Consider the following 25,232-nt stretch of genomic DNA (forward strand, 5'->3'; position numbering starts at 1 on the left):
AGGTTTGTTTTGTTTTTTCATATGAACAAAAGTGAAATTTCTGTGGGGTTGGATTACATTAGACAAGTTGGGAGGAGGGACCCTGCTAACTGCAGGGATGAAAACTGGGGCCCAGTGTAAAAAGTTTACTCATCCCTGGTTAGATAAATTTTATTAGTCTAACCTGGCTCTGTAGAGGACAGTGCTTTTGGTATTTATCCATTATCCTCAAAGCACTCCGTCTCTGTTCTTCTTTTGGAGGAACATTAGTAAAAGATTCTACAGGACCCTGTTGGCAATTAGCATATACAATGAAACAAGGATAAAGAGATGTTCATACAGCATTAACAATGCTTTCCGTTTTGGTTCTAGCCTGAAAGATTGGTAAGAGCCTACCGAGTAGATGCAGCAGAACTTGGATTAGCAGCCTTTGAACTAGGAGTCTCTGTTTGGATTTTGTGCCTGCTGCTGCAAGCAAGGAAGACATTAAGGCAGTAGCTCTTGCTATCAGAAATATCTTTGTCAACAGGCTGCTGCCACTGAATTTGTTTTATGGGGATTTTATGTGGGTACCAGCATTATTTACCAAGAGGGCCATAAACAAAACTCATATTTCCATGTCTGTACTTTGGCACATGCCATGCATATTTTAACTTGCTCCTATGTCCATTGACGTCAGTGACAGCACTCCCATTGACTTTAATGGGAGCAGGAATGATCTCTCTTCTGTCCTCATTTATACCCATGCCCTTCTCTTGATATGGTAAAATTATGAGTACAGATTAGCACTTTACAGCTGCATCTACACTATAGTGATCCTTCAAAAGAAGTTCTTCTGGAAGAGATCTTCCAAAACCACTTATTTTGAAAGATGGCGTCCATACACAAAAAAAGTGTATCAAAAGATTGATCTGCTCTTTCGATAGAGAGCATCCATGCAGTTCAAAAGAACAGGCCAGGGATCAAAAAATCCAGTGCCATGAGGACTGCTCTTTTAAAAGAAGGGCCCACGGAGCATCTACACATGCTTTTTGGAATCTTTTGGAAAAAAGGCACTCTTCGTCATCTGGGAGATGAAGAGGGCCACTGGAAAAAGGGCCATGTTTTTTTCAATTTCAGGTTGAAAGCACATATTTTGTGTGTAGACTCTCTGTGGGTTTTTTCAAAAAAGGCCCAGCTTTTCCAAAAAAGCTTGCTAGCATAGAACCAAATATTCAACTGAAGTCAATAGAGCTATGACAATTTTTACCAACAGGGGAATTAGCAAAAATTTTGGTACATTTTCCTTGTTACTTAATGGTGAAATTCATCAAAGTGAAGAGGTCCATCTAAGTGAAGAAAGCACACTACAGCACCTGAGTCTTCTTCAATCCTAGCACTAAACAAGACAACAAAGTTAATGCAAATGGCACATCTCAATCTGGTGAGCAACAACCCAGTTAATCCATCTTTATAGCTGTTACTATTATATCGGCCGCTTATCCATGACGCTATGTACTACATACAAATAAATACAATGAAAAGTTGATTGTCTCTAGTCTACTTGCTTCCAGGTCGCTTTACTCTAATTGCCCCACCTCTGAATATTTGTCCTGGTCATACTGGTGCTTTAATCTAATTGATCGGTCGGCTGGTGAGCTCTATGAGTGAAAGAGAGGGGATGGAACATAAGTACTAATCACTGATTAGGCCTATTAAAAGAGTGTGAATAAAACTCACAAGAGACTTCTGCCCTGGGCTGACAAACTATATAACTCATGGCACACCAAAGTAGTGTGACCATATCTCCCTGTCCCAAATATGAGATAGGGAGATATTGTGGGGATGGGCAGCTCCTTCCAGCTCCACCAAGCCCCCAGGAGCTGGGAAGGAGGTGGCAGCCGCGGTGCTCCCCAGGAGCCCAGGGAAGTAGTAGCAGCTGCCAGTTCACTCCAGAAGTGCAGCAGCCATTGGCTTGCCCCAGAAGCCTGGGGAAGCAGCAGCCACTGGCGTGCCCCGAGGAAACAGGAGCAACCGCCAGTGTGCCCCAGGGAAGCAGGAGCCCTGGGGAAGCAGCAGCTGCCAGCCCACTCCAGGGGAGTGGGAGCCCCAGACGTAGTTGCCGCTGGCCCACTCCAGGGAAGTAGCAGCAGCCGCACTCTCTGGGAGCCCCAGGGAAGCAGCAGGGACACAGCAGTTGCCCATGCTCCCCTCGCTTCCCTGAGGCTTAGTCAAGTGACTTCCATCAGCAGCTGTGCCTGTGTAGCTGATTGCAGAAAAGGTCAGCGGGAGAGGGCCCAAATACGGGACAGTTAGTCCCTTTTAAAAAAACAAGTTGGGACACCTTTCTGGTATCCCTAATACAGGATGGATGGTCACCCTACACAAAAGCTTTTCTCTCCCTCACTATAGCTCCAGATCAACAGGCTGGATTTTTTTTAAAGTTTAAAATTAGCTCCTAAATCCTTGCAACATACCATGGTAGAAGTAACTGGATAACAAATGAATATCTCAGGCCAGAGCTGGTGATCACTTAGCCTGATATATGTTGACAAACAGAAAACAAGCTTTGTCCCCTAAGACTTCAGACTGTTCCCAATAGAGCCTAAAATAATGTGGATGAAACATACTCTGACTTTTCAGGCATACAGCTATTAATGAAGTTATTACTGTGCTTGTTAGGACAAACAGCACTTCCTTTATCAAACACAGTAACTGAAACCAGGTCTACACTGTAAATTTATATAATAATGCTGCTTGGGTGTGAAAAATCTAAACCCCTGAGTGATCCAATTATACTAACCTAACTCACAATGTAGACAGCGATATGTCAACAGGAGACCTTCTCCCATCTGCACAGATATCATCTGTCACGGAGGTGGATATATTATGCTGATGGAAAAAGCGCTCTCATCAGCAGAGTAGTGTCTTTACTGAAGCACTACAGCAACACTTGCACAATGTCACGGTCAAGATTACAAGATGGAAAACCGATATAAGAAACGAGTAGGTGTCTGTGTATGTTTTCTCAGAAGCACGTTATTCTAATATAAATTTGGCATTGTGAAGTGTTTAACAATTATCAATGAGCAGCTTCCCTCACCCATTTAACACCATCTTACACTATTAAAACTGAAATTATTTTAAAATACCGCCTCATCTTTATATACTTACATTTGTTTAGCTTTTGCATTTCACTGATTTACAATCAATCCCCCAATCCAAGAACTTTCACGTATGGAAATGGTTGTGATCTACATACAACATTCATGATCCAGCCTATATCTTATCCTCAATGTGATGCAACGGACAGGCCAAGCTAAGTAGAGCTAAGAATGAGGAAATCTGGGGGCAGATTCATCCCTGCACTGGTGTAACATTGATATAGGGAGAAAACAATGATGGCTTGCACATCAACTAGTAAAATGCTGTGGGGTGGGGGTTGGGTATTTCAAGCCTTAGCAGAAACTCCAGATCATGCAGGAGTGAGAAATCAATGGAATGAAAGTCTGCCCTGACCTGTGGTCATGCCCCCGCTTCCATGAATATATCCCCTTGCCCCCACCATCCCTGCTTCAGCCAGACTGTTACATAGACAACAAAGCTCTGTGCCCATACTTAGTCTGCACCTCATTCTTTTGGGCCCCTGGTTTCGGGTCTTGTCTCCACCATTAACTAGCTTCTGACCTAGCACAAGTCATTTCACTGCTCTTTGCCTCAGTTTTCTCCTGTCGGGACAATTATGATACTTGTGCCCCTCTGTAGGGCACTGGGCAATGTACCCTATAAGCTGAGCACTTGAGCTGTAGCCCAGGAGAGATTCACATGCAGCCCAGCTGATCAGAGAGCACTGACAGCCACCCACATTAGGCAGCATGTGTCTCTCCTGGGGGTGCATATCGACACATGCCTTGGTGCACATAAAATATATTCCACCCAAAGATGGAAAAATTAGGGGGAACACTGGTGCTGAGTGCAAGTGGATGAAAAGTACTATGTAAGAACTGCTATTTATTATGAATTTACTTTGCTGGCATCACTTGCCTTTATAGTTTTTTAACATATAAAGCAGAACAAAGACTATAAATGAGTGAAGGAGCTCACAGGCCGTGGGCAAGAAACCATTACATTCTGACCAAATCCTCTGTGACTGCGCTGCCCTGAGGCATGCTGAGGCCCACCTGCACAGATGGGATTGCAGGGGAATGTCTCACACTGGGTTGTGGTGTTCTTTAGTAACGTCCATCCCCTCTCTCAGTTCTCGGGTACTAGCGCATTGCTTTGATCCTTACTAAGGCAGAATTGAACTGCCCTTCATCCCCACCCTAGGCAACTTTCTCCATTTTTCTATGCTAAACGGGGGTGAAAGTGAGACAGTGTAACCTGGTGTGCCACTCCAGCAAGAAGGAGCCTGTGGGTTCTGGGGTGCTCCACTGCAAAAGGAAGTGGGGCACACTTCCAGCTGGGCTCTCAGGGCCCTGCTCCAGGCTGCCACACAAAGGAGAAAAGTACTACATTTCTGACACTAAGGAGCAGACACCCAGGAAGGTGAAATGGACTGGCTGGGGCCTGCAACCCCAAACAGCCCAGAATTACTCCAGCCCCGAGTCCGCCCGCCCCAGTTAAGCGGGGAATGCTGCCTGCTCTTCTTCCTGTCACTCTCAGAGACTGAAAGGAAAGTACACAGCTTGTCTGTGTTCTGCTCACTCCTGGATGAGGAGGATAGCTGGCAGAGGAGTAAGTGTTGCAAGCTGTGTGCTTTCTTTTCACTCCTTGACAGTGACTAGAAAAGGAAAAGCAATCAGAGTCCAGGAACAAACCTGGGGGGAGAGGGAAGAACTTCCTGTACCCCTCCCCAACCCCCTGCCCTGAATCCCCTACTCCTGCAGCCTTCCACACTGACTCCTGAAACCACCCTACACTCACCCAGCCCTCTGCCCTGAGTCTTTCCTCACACGCCAACCCTAATTCATGCACTCCCCTCATGCTCTGCCCTGGCTCCTGCACGCCCTACCAATGTTCCCTCTATTTTTTCTACACACATGCAAAACCAATTTTATGTGCATCAAGACATGCAAATGTGCACTCCCAGTAGAAACATATGCTGCTGGCTGTGGGCACTCTTTTAATCAGCTTGGTAGCATTTGAATTTCTCCTGGGTGACCACCCAAGCACAGCTTACAAGGAACACTGCCCCCACATCCCCAGCCCCCCCCCGAGGTGACCCCTATATCCCCCACCCTAACTCTCCAACACTTGCATCCCCCACCCTGAACGCCCACACACCCCAAGCCCTGACTTCATACCTCTTACACATCCTGAGCCATGACTCCTGAACCCCTACCCTGAGCTCCCCACATCACCAGTCCCCTGCCCCAACTCCTGCACCCCTCCACACACAACCCTCCACCTAGGGGCATAGTTGTTGGAAGTGGAGGTCCCGGGGTGCTGCAGTGCCCCCTGCCTTGAAGTAGTTTCCAGTAAATACACGATGTTTAGTTTGGACAACTGTCAGCACCGCCACTATAAAAATGTTCCAGCATCCCTAAGCCTCTCCTCATATCCCAACCCTGACTCCTGCAGGACCTCCACCAACCCAGCCACGTGTCCCGAGACCGCGCCCCCAACCCTCACTCCTGCACAACCCCCACCAACACAGCATCTGGCCTGAGACACCCCCTCACACCCCAACCCTGACTCCTGCACACACACGACCATATCCGCCCCCTGCCCTGAGCCCGACAGGCTAAACCCCGTCCTCCGCCCCCGACCCCACACTTAAATTCTGCACAGGTTCTGTGCGGTCCTGGGCGCCCTCCAAGCCCCGGCCCGTCGGAGGGGCGATGGGGACAGAACCAATAAGAAATTTAAATTACCCTCCACCCCACGCAAACCCTGTAAGCCGGGGACCCGGGGGCGAGGCGCTGAGCCCAGCAGCGCCGGCGGGGGGCGCGGCCCTTCGCGGGGAGCCCCTTCTCCTCCGCGAGCGCTGCAGAAGGAGGGGGCGCTGCCCGGGATTAGCCAGGCCCAGGCGCCCAGAGGAAGTCCCTGCTTTAGTTCGCCTGCAGCGGGTGCCGGGCTGGGAAGTCAAGTGAAACTGAAATCAGCCGCGCCGGGAGGGGCGGGAGCTGCCGCTGGCCGCCCGAGCCCGGCGCCCCCATGTCCCAGAGGGGAGCGCGGGAGGAGGCCGAGAGGCGCGGCCACAAGCGGCACAGGAGCCAGGGCGAGCCCCTGGCCTGCAGCAGCGGGGGCGGCAGAGAGCTGGCGCGGCACGAGCAGAAGCGGAAGAAGCGGGAGGTGCAGCAGATCCAGCAGATTCAGCACCTGGAGTCCTTGTAAGGGGTTCGGAGGGGAGCAGGCGGAGTGCCCGGGACAACCCCCTCTGCGGCCGGGCGGCTGAGCTGCCCGCCAGTGCCCCCACCCGTTGGTGGCCTGTCGGTGCAGAGATAGGGCCTGACCAGAGGGCAGCTCTCAGTTTGGCGGCTGGTCCCTGCTTCTGTGGGGGCTGAGCCCAACCCCCGCTCTCGCTAGCCCGTCAGCCGGGTAGCTGATCGTCGTCTCCCGTGCGTTTGCAAATAGATCATAACATTCTGCTGCACTGGGTTCCGAGGCGGGCACTGGAACTCTGGAATGATTAGGGGCCCATCTCCTTGGCCTTTACAGATCATTCAACTATACCAATGATTTTATTTTAGAAATAAAAACTATAGAGGGGGTAGAAGAGCCAGAGTTATGGGAATGGGACCATTTTATTATGTCACCTACCACTGGCTCCCTTTGGATTGTGGCTGGTCATTCCCAGTGCGGTGCTTTAGAAATTACAAAAGCAGCTTCTCTGCCCTGTGTGTTAATATCTCCACATTAGACTCTGACAGTGGGCCATGCCCCCCACATCTGACTTGTTTTTTCCTCTTTTGATACATATTACTGATAATGGGCCATTTCCACCTTGACTGAATAGACCTTGTCAGCTCTGGCCCTCCCTGTTACTGGGACCCCACTCTTTAAATACCCCTCTGAAACCCCCCCCCCCCCATGCATCTGATGAAGCAGGTCTTTGCCCACCAAAGCTTATGCTCCAAAATATCTGTTAGTCTATAAGGTGCCACAGGACTTCTTGTTACTACTCTGTGTCAACTGTTATAGCTGTAGAGAAGCCTTGCTGGTCTCTTTGGAGCCAGGGAATGTGAAGCAGAGTGCAAAATACATAGCCAGTGTTTCACCTGCTGTGTACAAGTCTTCTGGTGGGCACGTGTGCAGAAACTTTCCAAAATATGGCCCATGTTGCACAGAAATAGTCCCAGAGTTTGTTGTTTTTGCTATGCCCACCAGTTTCTATGGATATTTTACAGAAGGCAGTCTGTCCATTGTCTACTTACTGATCCATGCGGAAATAAAAATTTCCATCACTCAGTATTTTTTTTAAAGTTTCCCATCCCCAACTCATTTCCTGACTTTGTATCTGTCTGGTTTGTTTTCTAAGTGACATTTTGAAGAAAGACTGCGACCTATATTTTGGCAGCAAAGCATGATCAGCAGGATCCCTTTGGAGTGAATGGAAAAATATGCAATGTAAATGGCTTAAGATATGCTGAATCATTCTTCTGATGCTGTAAAATGTGTGTGTGATGTAGTTTATGAAAAGAAAGTTTAGTGGGTTTGAACTATCATAAGCTGCATTCATAATTTAGTGTTAATTACTTCACAGTGGGAGGACATGTAATTCCTGTTATGAATTACTCCAGATAGTGCTCAAAGTGTTGCTATTGTTAAGATGATAGAATGATACCTTGGTATTATATGTGTGTGTGTGCATTTTCTCCATTGATATCTTCCAAAATATACCTTCCCCTGTACAATCAAACAAACAAACAAAAAAGCCTATCCACTGTCAACACTGTTGAATCAAGATGGCTGCAGAGCAGCCTCCTGAGTCATCAACAAAGCTATAATTGAATCAGTCTTCAGATTAGTTACTGGTGATGTTGAAAGTACGAGAGGGACAATTTGATTATCCTATACTAGGTTGATGGTGTAGTACTGGCAATAAGAAAATTCTTGCTTTGACATTGTCAACTGAGCATATTCTGACTCACTGTTGGAGAAAATAAATATGGAGCTGCAAGATGTCATTTTCTTTACCATAGTTAAATTTTCAAGATGAGAGAGCTGTAAATATTGGCAGCAGAGGCTCAACTGGATAGAGAAGTATCACTCTAAAGCAGCATAATGGAGTTGTCAGTTCCAAGCAAAGACAGAAAACAAAAGCGTGTTTGCAAATTAGAGTGCATTATGTCATTTGCAGGAGAGTTTTTTTGTCTTATTAGACACCCCACAAGTATCACTTCTCTGCATCCCTGTATTGCACTGTGGTTTCCTGTACTTCTTAAGGAGCATAGTCTCAGAGGTAGCTGTGTTAGTCTGTATCTTCACAAAACAAAACAGTAGTCCTGTAGCACCTTAAAGACTAACAGTACTCTGTATTAGGTGATGAGCTCCAGATCTGAAGAAGTGGGTCTGTTCCATGAAAGCTCAGCACTGAGTAAATAATATTGTTAGTCTTTAAGGCGCTACAGGACTACTGTTTTGTTTTCTTAAGGAGTGTTATTAAATAAAGCTTTCAGTTAAGTATGTTTAAATAGTATGAAATTTTCTGTCTTATAGCACTAAACAGCTTTGTTTTGCCCATTTATGTAGTCTGATAAGCAGTAGAAAATAATGTTAATACAACTACATTTTTATTGTTTTACAGTTATGAAAAACCTCCTCCAGGGCTAATTAAGGTTAGTAAATTGTAATAAATGTTTGGGCTTTTTAAAGTCAATAGGAGTTTTTCCACTGGCTTTGAAGGGACCAGGTTCACTTTTTTTGTTTCCCTCCCCCCTTGCCATTAACACCCTGTTAAATTAGCATGCTATCATTTGTAGAATTTCTCTTACCAGGTTTAGAGTCATAATTTAGTGTCTGCAACTTAAACAAAATCCGCCACATATAAAGCCTATTGTATCACTATATTCAGTTACAAAGAAGAGAAAATAAAAGCTGAAAAGTATTTGAACCAATTGCTGGACTAAATGAAACAGGAGGGAAGCAATTCAGCAAGAATATTCAGGATTAGAGGGAAAAATTAAGTAGCAAAAAAGAAAAATAAATGGTTGCTAAAGGTGGTTAAAGAGTTATTTATGAGTATATAGGAGGAAAGGAATATTAGTGAAGAAGTACATTCATTAGTAAATGATGAAATATACTTGTATGCTTGGGTTATTTGCTTTAAAATAAACTAGAAAAAACAGAGATTTTGTTTTGCTTACCTTTACTGCAGGAAGATGAAACTAAACCAGAAGACTGCATTCCTGATGTACCAGGTAATGAACATGCCCGAGAATTCCTGGCTCATGCCCCAACTAAAGGACTCTGGATGCCTTTAGGAAAAGAAGTCAAAGTTATGCAGTGTAAGTACAAGAAGCATCCACATTTCATTTGTTCCTTTTATAATTTTTTTTACTTTAGGCAAAAATCTTTGAGATAAGTGGGAATGCAGAATAAAAGATGAATTCCAGATATGTTGATATAATAACAGCAAGTATCACAAAGATTGTTGTAGCTTTCACACTGAATTTAATGGTTTGTTTCTCTTTACTACACTCCAACTACATGTAGATGTCTTCCACTAATGTTTTTCATTTGTATTATTGTGAGTTGACTCAAAAATTCAAATTACGTCTGTTTTATTAAAGGTTGGCGATGTAAACGTTATGGACACAGAACCGGAGATAAAGAATGTCCATTCTTTATTAAAGGCAATCAGAAATTAGAACAATTCAGAGTAGTAAGTATTTTAGTACCAATTGTATTTTCCATTAATGATGATGGCTGGTCTTGTACGTGAAAACAATTAGTGTATAGTCTGTAAAGGATTTTCCACTGTCTGGTGCAGGTTCCATCTCCCAAAACCAATATTCTCTGGTCTGGCAGCACCAGACCACAGATGTTACAGGATCAGCGAGCCCTTGGCCCTAAGGAGTCTCCATCTCCAGTGTCACAGGGCTAGAGCCATGCCGGCAGCCTGGGCAGAGCTGAAGCTTGTGCCCTGGGGCCACAGCCACTCTGGCAGCCTGGCCAGGGCTGTAATCGGCCTCTGCACATCTGGAATCAGGGCCAGCTCAGGTCAGGCTGGAAGAAAGGGGACAATAGGGGCTCAAGATTGCAGGGGAGGGGAGAGGAAGGGAGCAGAGGCAGGGGGGCAGTTGGGTGTGGAGCCACCAGCTGGGATGGACAGCAGGCTGCGGGGAGAGTGGGGGCCAGAAAGACCTTCCTTCATCTTGCAAACTCTCTTATTCGGGACCTCACCAGTCCTGAGGGTACCAGGTGAGGGAGGTGTAGCCTGTATCAAATAGATGCTGAAAACTGACCCTAATCCTCTTTTTAGAAAAAAATGTCTTTCTTCATACACGGAAGTAGTTGAATGTATCACTAATTTGCAGAAAATCCACTCGTTAAAAGAAAGATGATAAATTGTGTGTATGTCTTCAAGAAAATGTTCCAGCTATGATATTTAATTGACCTTTTCAACATCAGTTATTTATGACAAAATATCAGTGTACCAAAAAATCTAGCAAATAATCAACATTCATTTGCCTACGTAATGTGAAGTCTTGGATTACCTCTTCAACAAATGAGTTTGTAGGGTCTGCTGTGAAGAGCCACAAGAAATTAGCAAAAACAATGAGTCATTTGTCAATTTAAAGATTCATTTATTTGTTGTATAACTTTTTGTGAGCTGGAACCCATTTCATCAGATGCATGAAGTGGAAACTTCAGTTTGGCAGTACATAAGCAAAGATGAGTGTGTAACAACTGTCAGAGAGGTAGCTGTGTTAGTCTGTATATTTGAGAACAATAAGTCCTGTGGCACCTTATAGACTAACATCCAAATGTTCCAAATATCTGTTAGTCTATAAGGTGCCACAGGACTTCTTGTTGTTAACGTAACTATGTGGAGGACCAGTGTGATGGAGTGGGGGATACCTGTGTGTGTGTGGGGCTCACACAGGGTGTGGGGCTCCTGCTGAGGGTAACCTTGATGACCAGGTAACACCTTTGTACTGCAGACAAAGGAGGAGGTGGAGCCTGAGGGGTTTGAATTGGAACTGGGATTTGGGAAGCAGTTAGTCTGGGCTGGGAGAGAGAGAGAGACAAAGGAGGGGGCAAGGCCCCAGCTCTGGGGGCCCCTCGGGGCCTCCTCTCCCCAACATGGATTGGACTGGCTATCTCTGCCTGCTGTACTGACTCCTCTGTATGATGCTGTGTCCTGTCGGCTAATAAACCTGCTGTTTTCCTGCTGAGTGAGAGACTCTCCTGCCTGCGGACAGGGTGCAGAGCTTGGGGGACCCCAGAACCCCATCACACTGGTGTCAGAAGTGGGATGTTCTGCACCCTGAGGATGGAGCATCCAGCAGTAAGTGACCGGGGCCCCGGAAGAAGTGGGGCCTGCGAGACCCAGGTGTGCTGAAGGGCAGTGAGGTGCAGCTCCCCAAGGCGGAGGGGCCTGCGGCCGAACCCAAGCAACTGCAGTCGTGGTCCTCGAGAGGGGGTGTCACACCCGAGCAGGGGTTACTCCTGGGAATCTGTTGGAGTCGGTCCCAGAAGGTGGAGGGGCCGAGAGCCCAACCCCCAGGAACAAGTGACCCCTGAGGAGGCTGACGCTGAATGAGTTCTTCCCAAGACAGGGTGCTCATGGTCCCTGAGAGCGGGTGTCACACTGAAGAAGGGGTTCCGCTGGGAGTCTGTTGGAGTCGGTCCCAGAGGGCGGAGGGGCCTACGGCCTAACCCTGGGCAGCTTGTGACCCGCAAGGAGCCTGGCACACTGAAGGGATTCTTCCAGGAATCGTGGGGTGCAGAGGGCATCAGCCTGAGAGCCTGCAACCACGCTGAGCAACTCCGCTGTGAAGTGGCAGCACTTGGAAACTGAATCGAGATTAAAGAAGCTGGACAAGGCAGCGTGGATGTGCAGTGGCAGAGCTGAGGGTTAAGGAGAATCCTGCAGAAGTGAGCCCGGATCGGGGCAGGGAACCCTGGACTGCATGGAGTTCTGAACCGAGTGGCCTGCCACAGCTCAAGGAGGGAAGGAGCGATTCCAACCCATCATCTACTAGTGGCCAAGACAGACCTGCGAAGAGTTTTCCAGGCCTGGGCCGAGGAAGGTGCCTGTGTGTCTGTGCAGGAAAGCAGCTGATCCACTGGGAATGGCAAGTTGTCTGTGAGAGAAGCTGCTCCACCTTCTGTGTGTGTGTGGAGACCAGCCGGGGGGCTGGGACAAAGGAGAGAGTGTCTCCCATTGTCTGTCTGTGTTGAACAGCAGCAGCAGCCTGGGGAGAGAGCAGAGCCTGTGTTTGGAAAAGGTGCCAATGAGGAAACTAGCCCATTGTCTGAGGAAGACTTCCCCAGCCTAGGGTGGCTGGAGAAGGATCCACCAGAAAAGAGCATTCCAGGTGTGTCTCTGAATCCAGCCATGGGGGCTGGAGCAGAGGGAATGGCTCCGGGATGGGGCAGTGGTATCCCTGCTAAGGACACTGGTCCTTGGTGCAAGAAAAGTGCTTCTGCTTCTGGGGAAGTGAATCCTTTGCCTGAGCCTGTGGGGGCTCGAGACGGAGCCAAGATCCCAGAGCTGGATCTGAGGGCAGCTGAAGCCCAGATGGGAAGTGGGCCTACCTCTGTGTCTCTCAGGGGGGATGATGCTTTAACTTGGTCTAATCCAGTTAGGATCATCAGGGAATCCCAGAGACCAGACGATTCTGATACTTGTTCTTTGCCTGATGCTGAGGTGTTATTGGGAGGGGGTGAGAGGAATCTGTCCTACCAGAGTCATCCTCTCGCCAGGACACAGGAAGAGCAGACTGGCAATGGAGTTACGCTGACTGATGAAGATAAAGGAGCTGGTAGCAAAAGGGAGGAAAGGGATCCTAACCTTCTGTCCGGTGGTACTGGCTGTCTGCCTGGAGGGGGATTACGTGGGAATCTGCCTGATGGGCCAGAAGTGATCCTGGATGTAGGTGAAACCCAGGAGCTGGTTGTGGCTCAAGGGAGCAGTGCCCCCATGGAGGCAGACGGGTGAGTTATTGTTTGGGGAAGCTCTTAAGGAAGAGAATTTCCCTGAAACTTTTCCTGACCCGTCTGTGGGGACTGCAGAAAATGGGAGTGAGGTGAAGGAGAGTGAACAGGAAAGGTGCATGTCTGTAAGAGCCAGAGCAGCCCTTTGCCTGGGGAGAAGTTTGTTTCAGCTCCTGATGGCCAGGACCTGCCTGAGTGTGAAACCACTGGCTGTGCTCTGGAAGGGTCCAAAGCAGGCAGTGTAAAAGTTTCTCAGGAATTGGAAGCTGGTGCAAGTAAAGTAAAAATTATCAGGGAATGTGAGCAGCCCTGTGAGAACCAAGTAAAACAGCTGCACAGCCAATCTCTGTAGGATGCAGGAGAGCGCCAGCAATTCCCCATCTCCAGATGGTGGAAACACGTATATTCTTATACTGGACTCCACTTCTGATTCCATGGGGAGGCAGTAGTTGGAGGGGGAAGGACAAAGGAGCTGTGGTCCTGGTGGGCCAGTAAGGGATAAACAGGGATTCCTCCATGTGGATTCTGTGTCTGGGACTCACAAAACAACTCTCAGAAAGCAGTTTGGTTTGCAAATTTCCAGGCTGGCTGGGAGGGGGCCATCTCCCTGAGATCATCAATGGCCCAGCTCTTGTTAGAAGGGAGGGCACAGCCAGAGAGATTAAATTTCCACCCCAGGGGGCAAGGGAGAAGATTAGAACTTGATGGTGCTAAGAAAGGCCTCAGCCATTTATCCCCAAAATACCAGATTCTCAAGGAGGTTACACAAAAGTTGTGGTCTACCAAAGAGCAACGTAAATGTACAGTTGCAATGGGTTTGTTCTGTTACTCACGCTAACTGCTGTAACCAAGGGGTGCTGCTACCAAAAGCTGTAGAATTATACCATGCACTGAATGTTTGAAAAGAGCCATGTGACATGATGACATTGATGTAGAAGCATGAATTGTATGTTGAAGGAGTCTGTAACTCTGAAATGTCACCATTGTTCCCTGTAACTAGTCTTGCAACCTCTGACATGAGAAGGAACATTCCAAACCTATTGTGTGGCATGGAAGGGGAAACTGAGGCACACAGCCATTGTGGTGGTCTGGCTAAATGCCAAGGATGGAAGCATTTGTACCTTCCGTTACTGGACTGTAACTGAATTCCAGACATTGGCTGGAGCAGCTGTATGGACTGGTGGTCACATGGGGCAGGACCCAGACCACAAAAGACCTGTTTGATCTGTTGGTGCTGCAGCATCTGTATGGGCTCTGCCCGCCCGACTTGAGAATGTGGCTGACGGACCGGGGCCGAAGCAGCGAGACCAACCAACCCAAGGGAACTAAAGGGACTTGCCCGGCTGCGTCACATGAAAAGGGCCAAGACCAAGCTCCTGACTTGGAGCCTCCCCCAGCAGGACTATGATGTGGAGGTGGTGCACATCGAGGGGAGAACAGAGGGTACAGCTGATGCCCTGTCACAAGGGGAGAGGCCCGAACTTCCCCAGGTCACCAGTTGAGTGACCCCGCTCAGTTCGGTCTGGAAGGGGGGAGAGATGTGATGGAGTGGGGGATACCTGTGTGTGTGTGGGGCTCACACAGGGTGTGGGGCTCCTGCTGAGGGTAACCTTGATGACCAGGTAACACCTTTGTACTGCAGACAAAGGAGGAGGTGGAGCCTGAGGGGTTTGAATTGGAACTGGGATTTGGGAAGCAGTTAGTCTGGGCTGGGAGAGAGAGAGAGACAAAGGAGGGGGCAAGGCCCCAGCTCTGGGGGCCCCTCGGGGCCTCCTCTCCCCAACATGGATTGGACTGGCTGTCTCTGCCTGCTGTACTGACTCCTCTGTATGATGCTGTGTCCTGTCGGCTAATAAACCTGCTGTTTTCCTGCTGAGTGAGAGACTCTCCTGCCTGCGGACAGGGTGCAGAGCTTGGGGGACCCCAGAACCCCATCACAACCAGCGCTAATGAGGTCAGTTCAGTCAGGGTGCATGTTTCCACTCCCAATATAGGATAAGAAGGTATGAATAATATATGACACTGCAAACTTGACACTATCAGACTGGGTCTGAATGAGACTGGTAGTGGATAACTCACTACAAAAAGTAATTTTCCCTCTTTTGGTTTTCACACCTTCACATCCACCCTGACTGAACTGACCTCATTAGCACTAGTCTTCTGCCTAATAATGGAATAGACACATATTTGCTTCTGTAGGTATACCAACCAAACTGAAATTTCTACTTCACATTTCTGACAAAGTAGATTCCAGCCCATGAAAGTTTATGCCACTGAAATTTGTTAGTTTTTAAGGCGCCACAGGACCCCCTCAGTGATTTTGTTGAAACAGGCTGACATGGCTACTCCACTTAAATTTGTCACAAGAAATTAGGAAGATGTTCAAAGAGTGAATGATGCAAAGATTTTAGGGAAAAAACCTACTCTTTAAACCTCCCACCTTATTTGCCTTAGATTTTACAGAAAAAAAATCATCCTGGAATGAGATATAGTATGCCAAATTTCAGGGGGATTGTTTAGGTAGAATTAGTAAGGGAAGTAGTTGTGAATCAAACTTAAAATAGGAAGCTAGCTTCTTCCTTAACTATGGACAGACAAAATGGCTTCCCTCTATGGGATTTAAGTACTGCTACTTAGTACCTATTCTATGTTGTGTTAACGTCCAGGTGTCTCTGCAGTACAGCTTAATCATAGAAATAGTGGTAGAGAAATAAATTAGAAGAATATTTTTATTACCATACGGCCTAGCAGGGTCACTAAGAGAGGAGTCCTGGAGAGCCATTTAGCCTTGGCCTCAAGCTGGAAGAGGAACTCAGATTTAGACACTTGCTAATTTTTTGGCATTTGACAAATTTCGTAACTTATTTTTATGCACATCCCTCAATATTAGTGTATTAACACAAAAAAAGTAGAAAAGAATATGTTAAATATAAAAAAATGCAAATTCCGTCTGTCTTTTTGCTGCTGTATTTTGTTTCCATCTGTGATTTTTTTTTTTTTTTTTTTTTTAGTTTTAATATGGCTAGGGAATTCAAAAGCTGGAAGTGGCCCAGGCTACTCTGGACCTCTGTGAGGACCTGGGACCTAGGGGATCTTATTTATAGATCAGGGCCCCATTGTGCTTGGGGCTGTACAAAACATCTGTCCCCAAGAGCTTAGCCAAGAGGCAATTGTGGATACAATATATACCATTGAAGAAAGTGGTCTCAGCATACCCATGTAGCTGACAGCCAGCAAGGATTTCTAAAGAACAAATCATGCCAGACCAATCTCATAGTTTTCTTTGACAGGATAAGAAGTCTTGTGGATAAGAGAGAAGCGGTAGATGTGGTATACCTAGACTTTAGTAAGGCATTTGATGCAGTCTTGCATGATCTTCTAATCAATAAACTAGGGAAATACAACTTAGATGGGGCTACTATAAGGTGCGTGCATAACTGGCTGGATAACTGTCTTCAGAGATAAGTATCAGAGGAGTAGCTGAGTTAGTCTGTATCTTCAAAAACAAGAAGTCCTGTGGCACCTTAAAGACTAAGATATTTTGGAACATAAGATTTCATGGGTAAAGATGTGCTTCGTTAGATTCATGACTCTCTGAATAGATTTTAATGGTTCACAGTCATGCTGCAAGGGCATAACAAGTGGGGTTCTGTAGGGGTGTGTTTTGGAACCACTTCTATTCAGTATCTTCATCAATGTTTTAGATATTGGCATAGAGAGTACCTTATTCAGTTTGCAGATGATACTAAGCTGGGAGGGGTTGCAACTGCTTTGGAGGATAGGGTCATAATTCAAAATGATCGGGACAAACTGGAGAAATGATCTGAGATAAACAGGATGAAGTTTAACAAGGACAAATGCAAAGTACTCCACTTAGGAAGGAACAATCTGTTTCATACCTACAGAATGGGAAGTGAGTGTCTTGGAAGGAGTACTGCAGAAAGGGATTTAAGGGCCATAGTGGACTATAAGCTAAATATGAGTCAACAGTCTGATGCTGTTGCAAAAAAAAAAACCCCAGAAATATGATTCTGGGATGCATTGACAGGAGAGTTGAGAGCAAGATACAAGAAGTCATTCTTCCACACTACTCAGTGCTGATTAGGCCTCAGTACTTGTCCAGTTCTGGACACCACATTTCAAGAAAAATGTGGAGAAACAGGAGAAAGTCCACAGGAGAGCAACGAAAATAATTAAAGGTCTAGAGAATATGAGCTATGAGGGAAGACTGAAGTAACTGGGCTTGTTTAGTTTAGAAAAGAGAAGACTTAGAGGGGACATGATAGCAGTTTTCAAGTACCTCAAAGAGGGTTACAAGGAGGAGAGAGGAAAAATTGTTCTCTTTGGCCTCTGAGGATAGGCCAAGGAGCAAGGGGCTCAAACTGCAGCAAGGGAGGTTTAGGTTGGATGTTAGGAAAAACTTCTGTCAGGGTAGTTAAACAGTGGAATAAATTGCCGAGGGAGGTTGTGGAATCTCCATCACTGGAGATATTTAAGAGTAGGTTAGATAAGTATCTGTCGGGGATGCTGTAGACCAGCAGTCTGCTACCTGAGGCCCCATAGCTGCATGCAGCTCTTTAAGGACTTCTTTGTGGCTTCTGACACTATATAACTGCAAAGTACAAAAGAAAAACCAAAAAACCCCCTCCTGATTATTTTCGATAAACGGTGAACATCTAAAAGCCTAAAAATGAACAAATACTATCTAAATAGTAAACAAAATGTGACCTTGAAACCCTGCCCCGCCCTCTCGCCCAGCTTCCTCCAGGGAGAGAAGGTTCAGGAGTGAAAGTCAGGAAGACAATGGTACAAACACACACAAAGTGTGAGGAAACAGAATATGTAAAAACTTCATGAATATCCTGCAGTAAACATGTATCGTATTACAAATCATTGCATGCACAGTGTTCTTCAAACAGGGGTTACACAAAGTATGGTTTGATGTTACTTATTAAGGAACATCTCGTATTCATGTGCATTGAGGCTCTTGAATTACTTAGGTAAATTACAGTTTTTTACCAAATTGGAAAAAATAGCTGCTCTTGCTCTTTTGGTTGTTGACCTCGGTCTAGATGGTACTTGGTCCTGCCATGAGGGCAGGGGACTGGACTCGATGACCTCTCGAGGTCCCTTCCACTTTCAGTGTTCTATGATTGTATGTGTACTAAAATTGGTTTAGGTTGTTTGAGGCATCACAGAAAAAATGTGTTTTGAGGTAGGATCATGAGGAAGTTCTGCAGCATCTCATAAGCATGAGAGGTGGCACATGAGAAAGGACAATTGTGTTTTTTGCAAATTTAACAAGTGGGCTATGAAGGTTGGCATTTTGGGCCAATTACAGCCAGAAGCTGACATCTCAGTTGAGAATGGGAGATGACATAATTAGGATGGACGACAGCCTTGAAAAGAAAGGCAGAAAGCCTTTGTCTGATGCAGCAAAAAAGAAGACAGCAGATGAGTAACAAAGACTGCATCTACACTATGAGATAAATTCGAATTTAAGGCAGTTAGCTCGATATTACCATGACTGTCTTCACTGTAAATACCATTAGTTCAGTTTACTGAGCACTAATATCAGGATTACAATATCGCAGTTAACTAACGGGTATAGTTCAATTAAAGGCCAGTGTGGAAGCACCACGTCTTCAAATCAAATTTATTAGCCTCCAGAAGTGTCCTGTGTGTAACCCACAATGTCCCTCACTGCTCTGCTCTTTCTGCTGCTCTCCAGTTAATTAGATAACAGGAAGACCGTGAATTTCAAAGTGGGAGCAGCAAGCCTTTGCCTGTGGGCTCATATTTGTATGAGAGCTTGAAAAATGTCTTTCTTTGTTTGGTATTAGCAATGTGAGAATATCTACCCATTACAAATAGCCCCTGCAGGGAGTTTGTGGTTCTGTCTCTACACTTATTTTTTTCTGTGCTTCCTGGCACCAGCTGCCGCCCCACCGCAGCACATGGCAACAAGGCTGTTGTGGGGGTTGTGCTTGCATATGATGCCAAGAAACTTTTTCTCAGCAATTTACATTTCTGCATGAACCCCCTTCCCTCCCCCACAGGTGCCTTGCAGTCTGAGTCTTTTCCGCGCTCTGCAACATCATGTGAGTAGCTCCCAACCCAATAAAAGGATGTGCCTGCTGTTCGGTGCTGACTGCATTGCCAGCCAGCACCATGTCATAGATTGCACACGTTTAGGGCTCCAAGGGCAAGAAAGGTATTCGGGGTCTTGCAGCTACTGTGGGGGAAGTCTCCCCCAGTGGCTCAGACACACAGGGACTTGCTACCACCAGGGGAAAGTCTCCCCTGACGACTAAGATCCATGCAGAGGACCACTTCAGCTGGCTCCCCACTGAACCCCGCCCCACGCCCATAGTGTGGGACCACTGGGACTTGCTGCTGCCAGGCGGAAGTTTCACCCAGCAGCTAAGGTAGTTGGGGGGAGACTACTTCAGCAGCTGCAGGCCACAGCATCCCCCCCCATACACACACCCCACCAAAATATTTTTGGGAGCTTGCTGTCCATTGCAGACACCTTCTGGTTTTATGTTTAAGTTACAAAAACTTTTTGCTAATATCTGCTATCTGTCTTCATGCTTTGACCCTCCTCAGAAACACGGGGGCGGGGTGCTAGTTGAGATTCCTGTTTGCGTTATAATTTCAGTGTATAACATTTCACTGCCCCCACCTGTGTTGGCAATATCTGTGTAGTGTAGGGGAAGTCAAAAAGTCTTTTTTCCTAGACTTTTCTATCCTCTTTCTTCTAACTTTAGAATACAGTCTGGGACCCTGCATTATTTTCAGGGATCACATGCAATGACAGGAGGTGAGACATTCAGTGTCTGGCCAGTTGAGAACACGCTCATTGCACAGAAGCCTTATAGTGCACCAGAAAGCCAAACACTCTCCCCATCAGCAACTGTTTTCTGAAAAACTTTCCTATCTTCTCTTTCTTCATGCTTTTCAGGGTCCCTGCATTGTTTTCAGGAATTGGCATATTTTCAGGAATCGGATGCAGTCACAGGGGGCGGGGGGCACTCAGTGGATGGCCATTTAAGAATTCAGCGACAGAATAAAGTCATTTCTGTAAACTTTTTGCCATCTGTGTGGATGCCCTACTTTTCCTTCCTTTCAATGGGAAAAAAGGACATTTGCTTAGCACAGGAGGGGAATGAGGAAAATGCAGTGTGGGAAGATGATGTCAAAGACCAGCGAGCATACCCAGAATGCTACGGGGATGAGGGAACTGTGGGATAGGTTCCCACAATGCAGCAGTCAATGTTAGCCAATTTGACTGTGTCAGCAATAAGTCAACTGTGTGAATAGCACATGGGAGGTGAGGACTGTCAAATTCGAACTTACAAATTCTAGAATTACAAAATTGATATAAATAAATTTGAACTTATGTTGTAGTGAAGACATAGCCAAAGAGTATGTCAGACAATGAGCTAGGAGAATGATCTTTGCAGCAGGATTGTGAATGGTTCTGAGTGAGGCAAGATTGCCTTTGTCAAGGTTAGCGGAAAGGATTTTGCAGTAATCAAGATATGAGATAAAAACAGCCTAGAAAAGAATTGGAGCTATGTGGCTAGCTTAGAGAAGCCATGTCTTAGAGGTTATTCAAAAAGAATCTTGAAGATTTAGACATTGCAAGGGTATGAGGACTTCTTGAGAAGGATGATGTCCAGGTTATGGTTTTGACTAACAGCCTGGAGGGCAGTATTGTCCACAATGATTGAAAAATGAGTAATGTGTTAGAGTCGTATTTAAGATTATTTCAGGACTGGTATCTGTTCTAACTAATTTATAAATATTTTAATGTGTAATATAATATTTGAGTACTTGTAGGAAGTAGTTCTCAGTTGTAAGGGGAGATGTCTTGTGGGAAAGGAGAGCCCTAGGCAGTTAGCTACATAGTTTTCAGGTTAGAAATGCGTAAATCTTCCCTCATGTCAAAAATCAGACCGTGTTTACCCAAAAGGTTTGCAGTAATGTCAGTGCATCCTTCTGAACTGAGAGTTTGCTGAGTACTAATTGGGACTCTTTTACTGATACTGGACTTTCTCCTTTATCTTTTCTAAAGGCACATGAAGACCCCATGTATGATGTAATAAGGGAAACTAAGCGCCATGAAAAGGAAATGAGGTACGTGTATCTCTCTAGCAATTTGTAATGTAAGCCTTTAATATATTATGCTGTCAAAATTATATATTATAGGCAAATTCCCTTAACTATTCAGCGCATCATCTCCAAACAGAAGTTAATTTTTAATGGTAAGCTTTATACTTTAACAAAGAGCTGATGCAGAAGAGGTGTAGTTTTTCCCTTTTAAATAAATATTTGACTTGCTGCTTCACAAGCTGAAGTGATTTTATTTAACAAGTCCTAGAAATGCATGTTCAAAAAGTAGCCATGTTCATTTTTTGCCAACATTTTCCAACCTGAAAGTCTCCTAATATATTTTTTACAAAATTAGTAGAAGTGGTATGATTTTCCAAAGTCCTAAGCTCTCAGAACTCCAACTGACTTCAGTGAGATGCCTCAGTTCTTAAAACCAAATTTATTTTATTTAAGTACCTCAGTAGGGTTGTAGGAAGCCACCTTTAGATACTCGTGTTTCAAAAGCATCACTTTTATTCCTACTATTAGATAGTTATTCAAATACGGCAGCAGCATTTAATTCTCTTTCTTGTTCCTTGCAGTGGGAGGTGTCACTGATGAGCAATGTCAATCAACATTTGAAGTTAAGGGATAGGGTGCAGTGTAGTTGGAGGTCACCAGTTGCATATGTTTAAAAATATACATACCAAGTTGAAATGGATGTTGCCAAATAGAAATAATCAAACAAGTAAGGAGACTTTCCTTATTGGTTAAGAATTATTCTTAGTATGGAACTTAACAGGGTTTGCTTTTTTTTTCCCTCAGAAGCTACCTGTTTTGCTAAGGGAGAATCTGCTTTGTGTGTCAGGATACCAGCAACTTTACCCCCTCCATCTCGGTCACAAAACCTCATAATTTTATCCCCAGATTCAGTTGTATATCAGACATACTATAGTATAAAAATGGATGCGGGGCACACTGATGGCTGTTGCCTCTGAGTACACAGCATATATACTAAAATAAAATAATCAAGTAACTGTTTTTGCTGGGCAGTAGTAGAGGCCCTTCCCTTATCAATCACCCCAACAACAGGATGGAAAAATCCTTGAGTTGAATAAATGCCTGACTGAAAACAGAAGCATGGTATCTGACTCAGAAATCCATAACTTGGACTCTGACTGAAAATTGAAGGGAGTAGTTGCATATCCAGGGATCCCCCCCCCGCAAGAGAACCTGGTGACCAATTCTCCCAAAGGTACATCTTCACTAAGCAGAAGATCAACACTGCCGTGGCCAATTCTCCAGAGTTCAGTTTAGTATGCTTGGTAGAGGTATGCTAAATTGAACTCAGAGGTTGCCCATGTTAGTGCCAGTACTCCTGATCCTCACAAGGAGTAATGCTGCTGTCGGCCTCTTGCAGTGGAAACTGCACAGAAGCTCAAATTAAGATACATCAACTCAAGTTATGTAATTAACATAGCTGGAGTTGCATATCTTGATTTGACTTTTTTAGTGTACATCAGTTACTTTTGGGTAGTGGATGAGGTATAACTGCTGCACATATGGAGAGAGAAAGCATTCTCTTTCACATTAATGTTTGCTTACTTAGGATACAGCAATTGAAACAACTGCTGGAAGACTCTACTTCGGATGAAGATGGTAGTAGTGGCAGCTCCAGTTCCTCAGAATGTAAAGAGAAACACAAGAAGAAGAAAAAGAAAAAAGAGAAAAAGAAAAAGGAAAAAAAGAAGAAAAAGAAAAGAAAGCACAAATCTTCTAAATTAAATGAGAAGTCAGAGTCTGACTGACAGTAGTCACCTGCTATGTAATTCTTGACCCCAGATTGTGAACTGTAAGAAAACAGCCAAAGAGCGAGGAAGAAATAACCAAAAAGGGCTTTGTAATAGTCTAGGAGAATATACAAAGGGGTGTATCTAATGTGCCACTTGTGCCATCCTTTCCTGCCTTTCTGCATTTGTTCACCAATCAAGGGATGAGCCCAATTATGACTCTTTAAAGAGGATTATTTTATTTGTGCATATCTATGTACTGTGAAACATGGGTTCATGATTATCTAACATGATGGCTGGTAAAACTTCACTGTTATACTGCCATTGTTAAAACAGCTGCAACCTAAGGAACCGCTTAGAGAATACAGCTGAGCCCTCTAGCAAGGGAATATTTGCCCCATACACAGTTTAATTGCACACAGTTTTATTTTAGGACTTTGCATTTACACCAAACATCACTGAACACTATTATATCCAAGCTAAGCATAATCAGTCTATAGTGAATGAACTCTGCATGCTGATGTTCACTCTGATCACCCCACAGTTGACCGATGGCAAGGCTTTAAAATGTGTAACATAAACACCTATTAATGAAGGAGTTTTACTTTAAGGCAGAAAGTTAACAGCAGGGTTTATTTTTATTTATATGAACTGAAGCAAAGCTCAGTTCAGTAGTTTCAGCATTATTTCTGAGCCCGCACTCTGCAACATTGCCTGGCATCTATTCATTAAAAGTAAGCCTCTGAACTGCAGAATTGGGCTCCAACTGTGAAAATCTGTTAACTAATAATTTAAAAACCCACTGATTTTGCTGATGAAAACTTTAGTGGGTTTGAAAGAATTTTTCATATTTGAAATGGAATGGGTAACATTTTGAGCATCTTTCACATTTAAGTTCTATTGATGCATGTTTGTAAAAATGTTTGGGGAAGTAACTTTAAATGTTTTAATTTTACATATTTAGTAAAATATTTAATGCAGTAATATTTTTATGAATTATTGTGCATACAGAAGAATATAAAGAATATTCTTTCAGTATATGGAATGAATCCCAAATGTTTAACAAGTACATGCACATAGTACTACAGAAATATAGTGAAGTAAAAGCAGGCTGGAAGAAGGGAAACTTTGGTTAAAATAATGAGAACAAATGCCTCCTTTTACAAAGAAAAAAGTCCATAGAGCTTTTCCAGATAGAACTGGAAAGATACAACCATACATTATATAATACTAGGCATATCTAACTCTGAATAGCTAAACTGAGCTTACTGTGATGTAAACCTGTGGTTGCAGGGAGTCTAGAGCTACATCTATGTTCAAGAGTTTTGTAAAAAAACACCTCATGGAATGTTTACACACAAAATGCATTTAATCAAACTGTAGACAAAAAAGCTGGGTAGATGCTCCAGGGGCCCTTTTGTCTATAGAGTGGATTTAAAAAAAAATTGATCTGTTTTTGTGTGTAGAGGTGATCTGTCGCCGGAAGTTTTGTCAGAACATCTCTTCCAACAGTAACTCCTGTAGACAGATGCGTCTAGTGTAGATGTAACCCAGGTGTTTAAAAGATGACCTACAAAGGAAAAGGGTATTTGTCCTGTGGACTAGTTGGAATTGCTCTATGATAATGAAAGAAGCTCTGAAAAGTTTAGGCTGAAAATACCAGAAATGTTAAAGCAGGTTATTTGTTTTGTATGAGACCTCAGATAAAGAAATGGACTTTTCCTTCCCGAAAAGGAAAAGGGTATGTTAAAATTCCAGCTTAGACAAGGGAGTTGGGCTGGTCAAGGTAAACCTAAAGCTAGGCACACCAGTTGGGTTTTTCCTGAGCATGGTAAAGCTACAATTGTGTTGGCTGTGGCAATCATGAAAATGTTGACTTTAGCGATGGCTGGATTTCACCCTAACAGTACAGGTTAAAAATGCACAAAAACTGGTAGCAAAGCTCTCTAAACGTATGATGGAAGGTGGGAGGAAGGGTGAACTTTTAATGACATACTTTTTTACCCCTCTTATGTAAGTTAAGCATTATTGTTAATGGCTTAAGCAATCTGAATAAATATTGAGAGGTGAAGTACATTAAGTAGGTGAAGTCAGCATCAAAGCATCCAGTTGGTTGCAGCACTGTGTAACAATAGCAATGGAAAACAAGTGGCTCAGTGACCAAACAATTGCTACTAGGAATAAGCAAGGGGTAGTTAGTAATGTGATTTCCTTCAAGGATTTGTCAACCTATTACTATTTACAGTTTTGATCAGTGACTTGAAATATATGATTATT

General features: G+C 44.7%; 1 protein-coding gene across 3 annotated transcripts; it reads left to right on the forward strand.

Moving 5' to 3' along the window:
• The first annotated feature begins 6,010 nt into the window (after nt 1-6,010).
• Nucleotides 6,011-23,991, forward strand: RP9 (RP9 pre-mRNA splicing factor). 3 transcript variants are annotated; one of them, XM_074986062.1, is made up of 8 exons: nt 6,154-6,293; nt 7,442-7,530; nt 8,711-8,741; nt 9,281-9,410; nt 9,696-9,787; nt 19,128-19,169; nt 21,149-21,210; nt 22,775-23,991. In XM_074986062.1, exons 2-8 carry the CDS (start codon nt 7,514-7,516, stop codon nt 22,971-22,973), a joined length of 573 nt encoding a protein of 190 aa, XP_074842163.1. In that variant the 5' UTR covers nt 6,154-6,293; nt 7,442-7,513; the 3' UTR covers nt 22,974-23,991. The 3 variants fall into 3 exon arrangements, with proteins under 3 accessions (XP_074842161.1, XP_074842162.1, XP_074842163.1); XM_074986060.1 differs by lacking the exon at nt 7,442-7,530 and having other exon boundaries at nt 6,011-6,293; XM_074986061.1 differs by lacking the exons at nt 7,442-7,530; nt 19,128-19,169 and having other exon boundaries at nt 6,016-6,293.
• The last annotated feature ends 1,241 nt before the right edge of the window (nt 23,992-25,232 follow it).

The sequence above is a fragment of the Carettochelys insculpta genome, chromosome 2, assembly GCF_033958435.1.
Source record: "Carettochelys insculpta isolate YL-2023 chromosome 2, ASM3395843v1, whole genome shotgun sequence".
Lineage (NCBI taxonomy): Eukaryota > Metazoa > Chordata > Testudines > Carettochelyidae > Carettochelys > Carettochelys insculpta.

What these genes read in the sequence shown, in the direction of transcription:
- RP9 (XM_074986060.1), top strand. Translation starts at nt 6,118, where the DNA reads ATGTCCCAGAGGGGAGCGCGGGAGGAGGCCGAGAGGCGCGGCCACAAG. An exon ending in CTCCTCCAGGGCTAATTAAG is followed by an intron (nt 8,742 to 9,280) that starts GTTAGTAAATTG and finishes CCTTTACTGCAG; the next exon opens with GAAGATGAAACTAAACCAGA. An exon ending in AATTAGAACAATTCAGAGTA is followed by an intron (nt 9,788 to 19,127) that starts GTAAGTATTTTA and finishes CCTCCCCCACAG; the next exon opens with GTGCCTTGCAGTCTGAGTCT.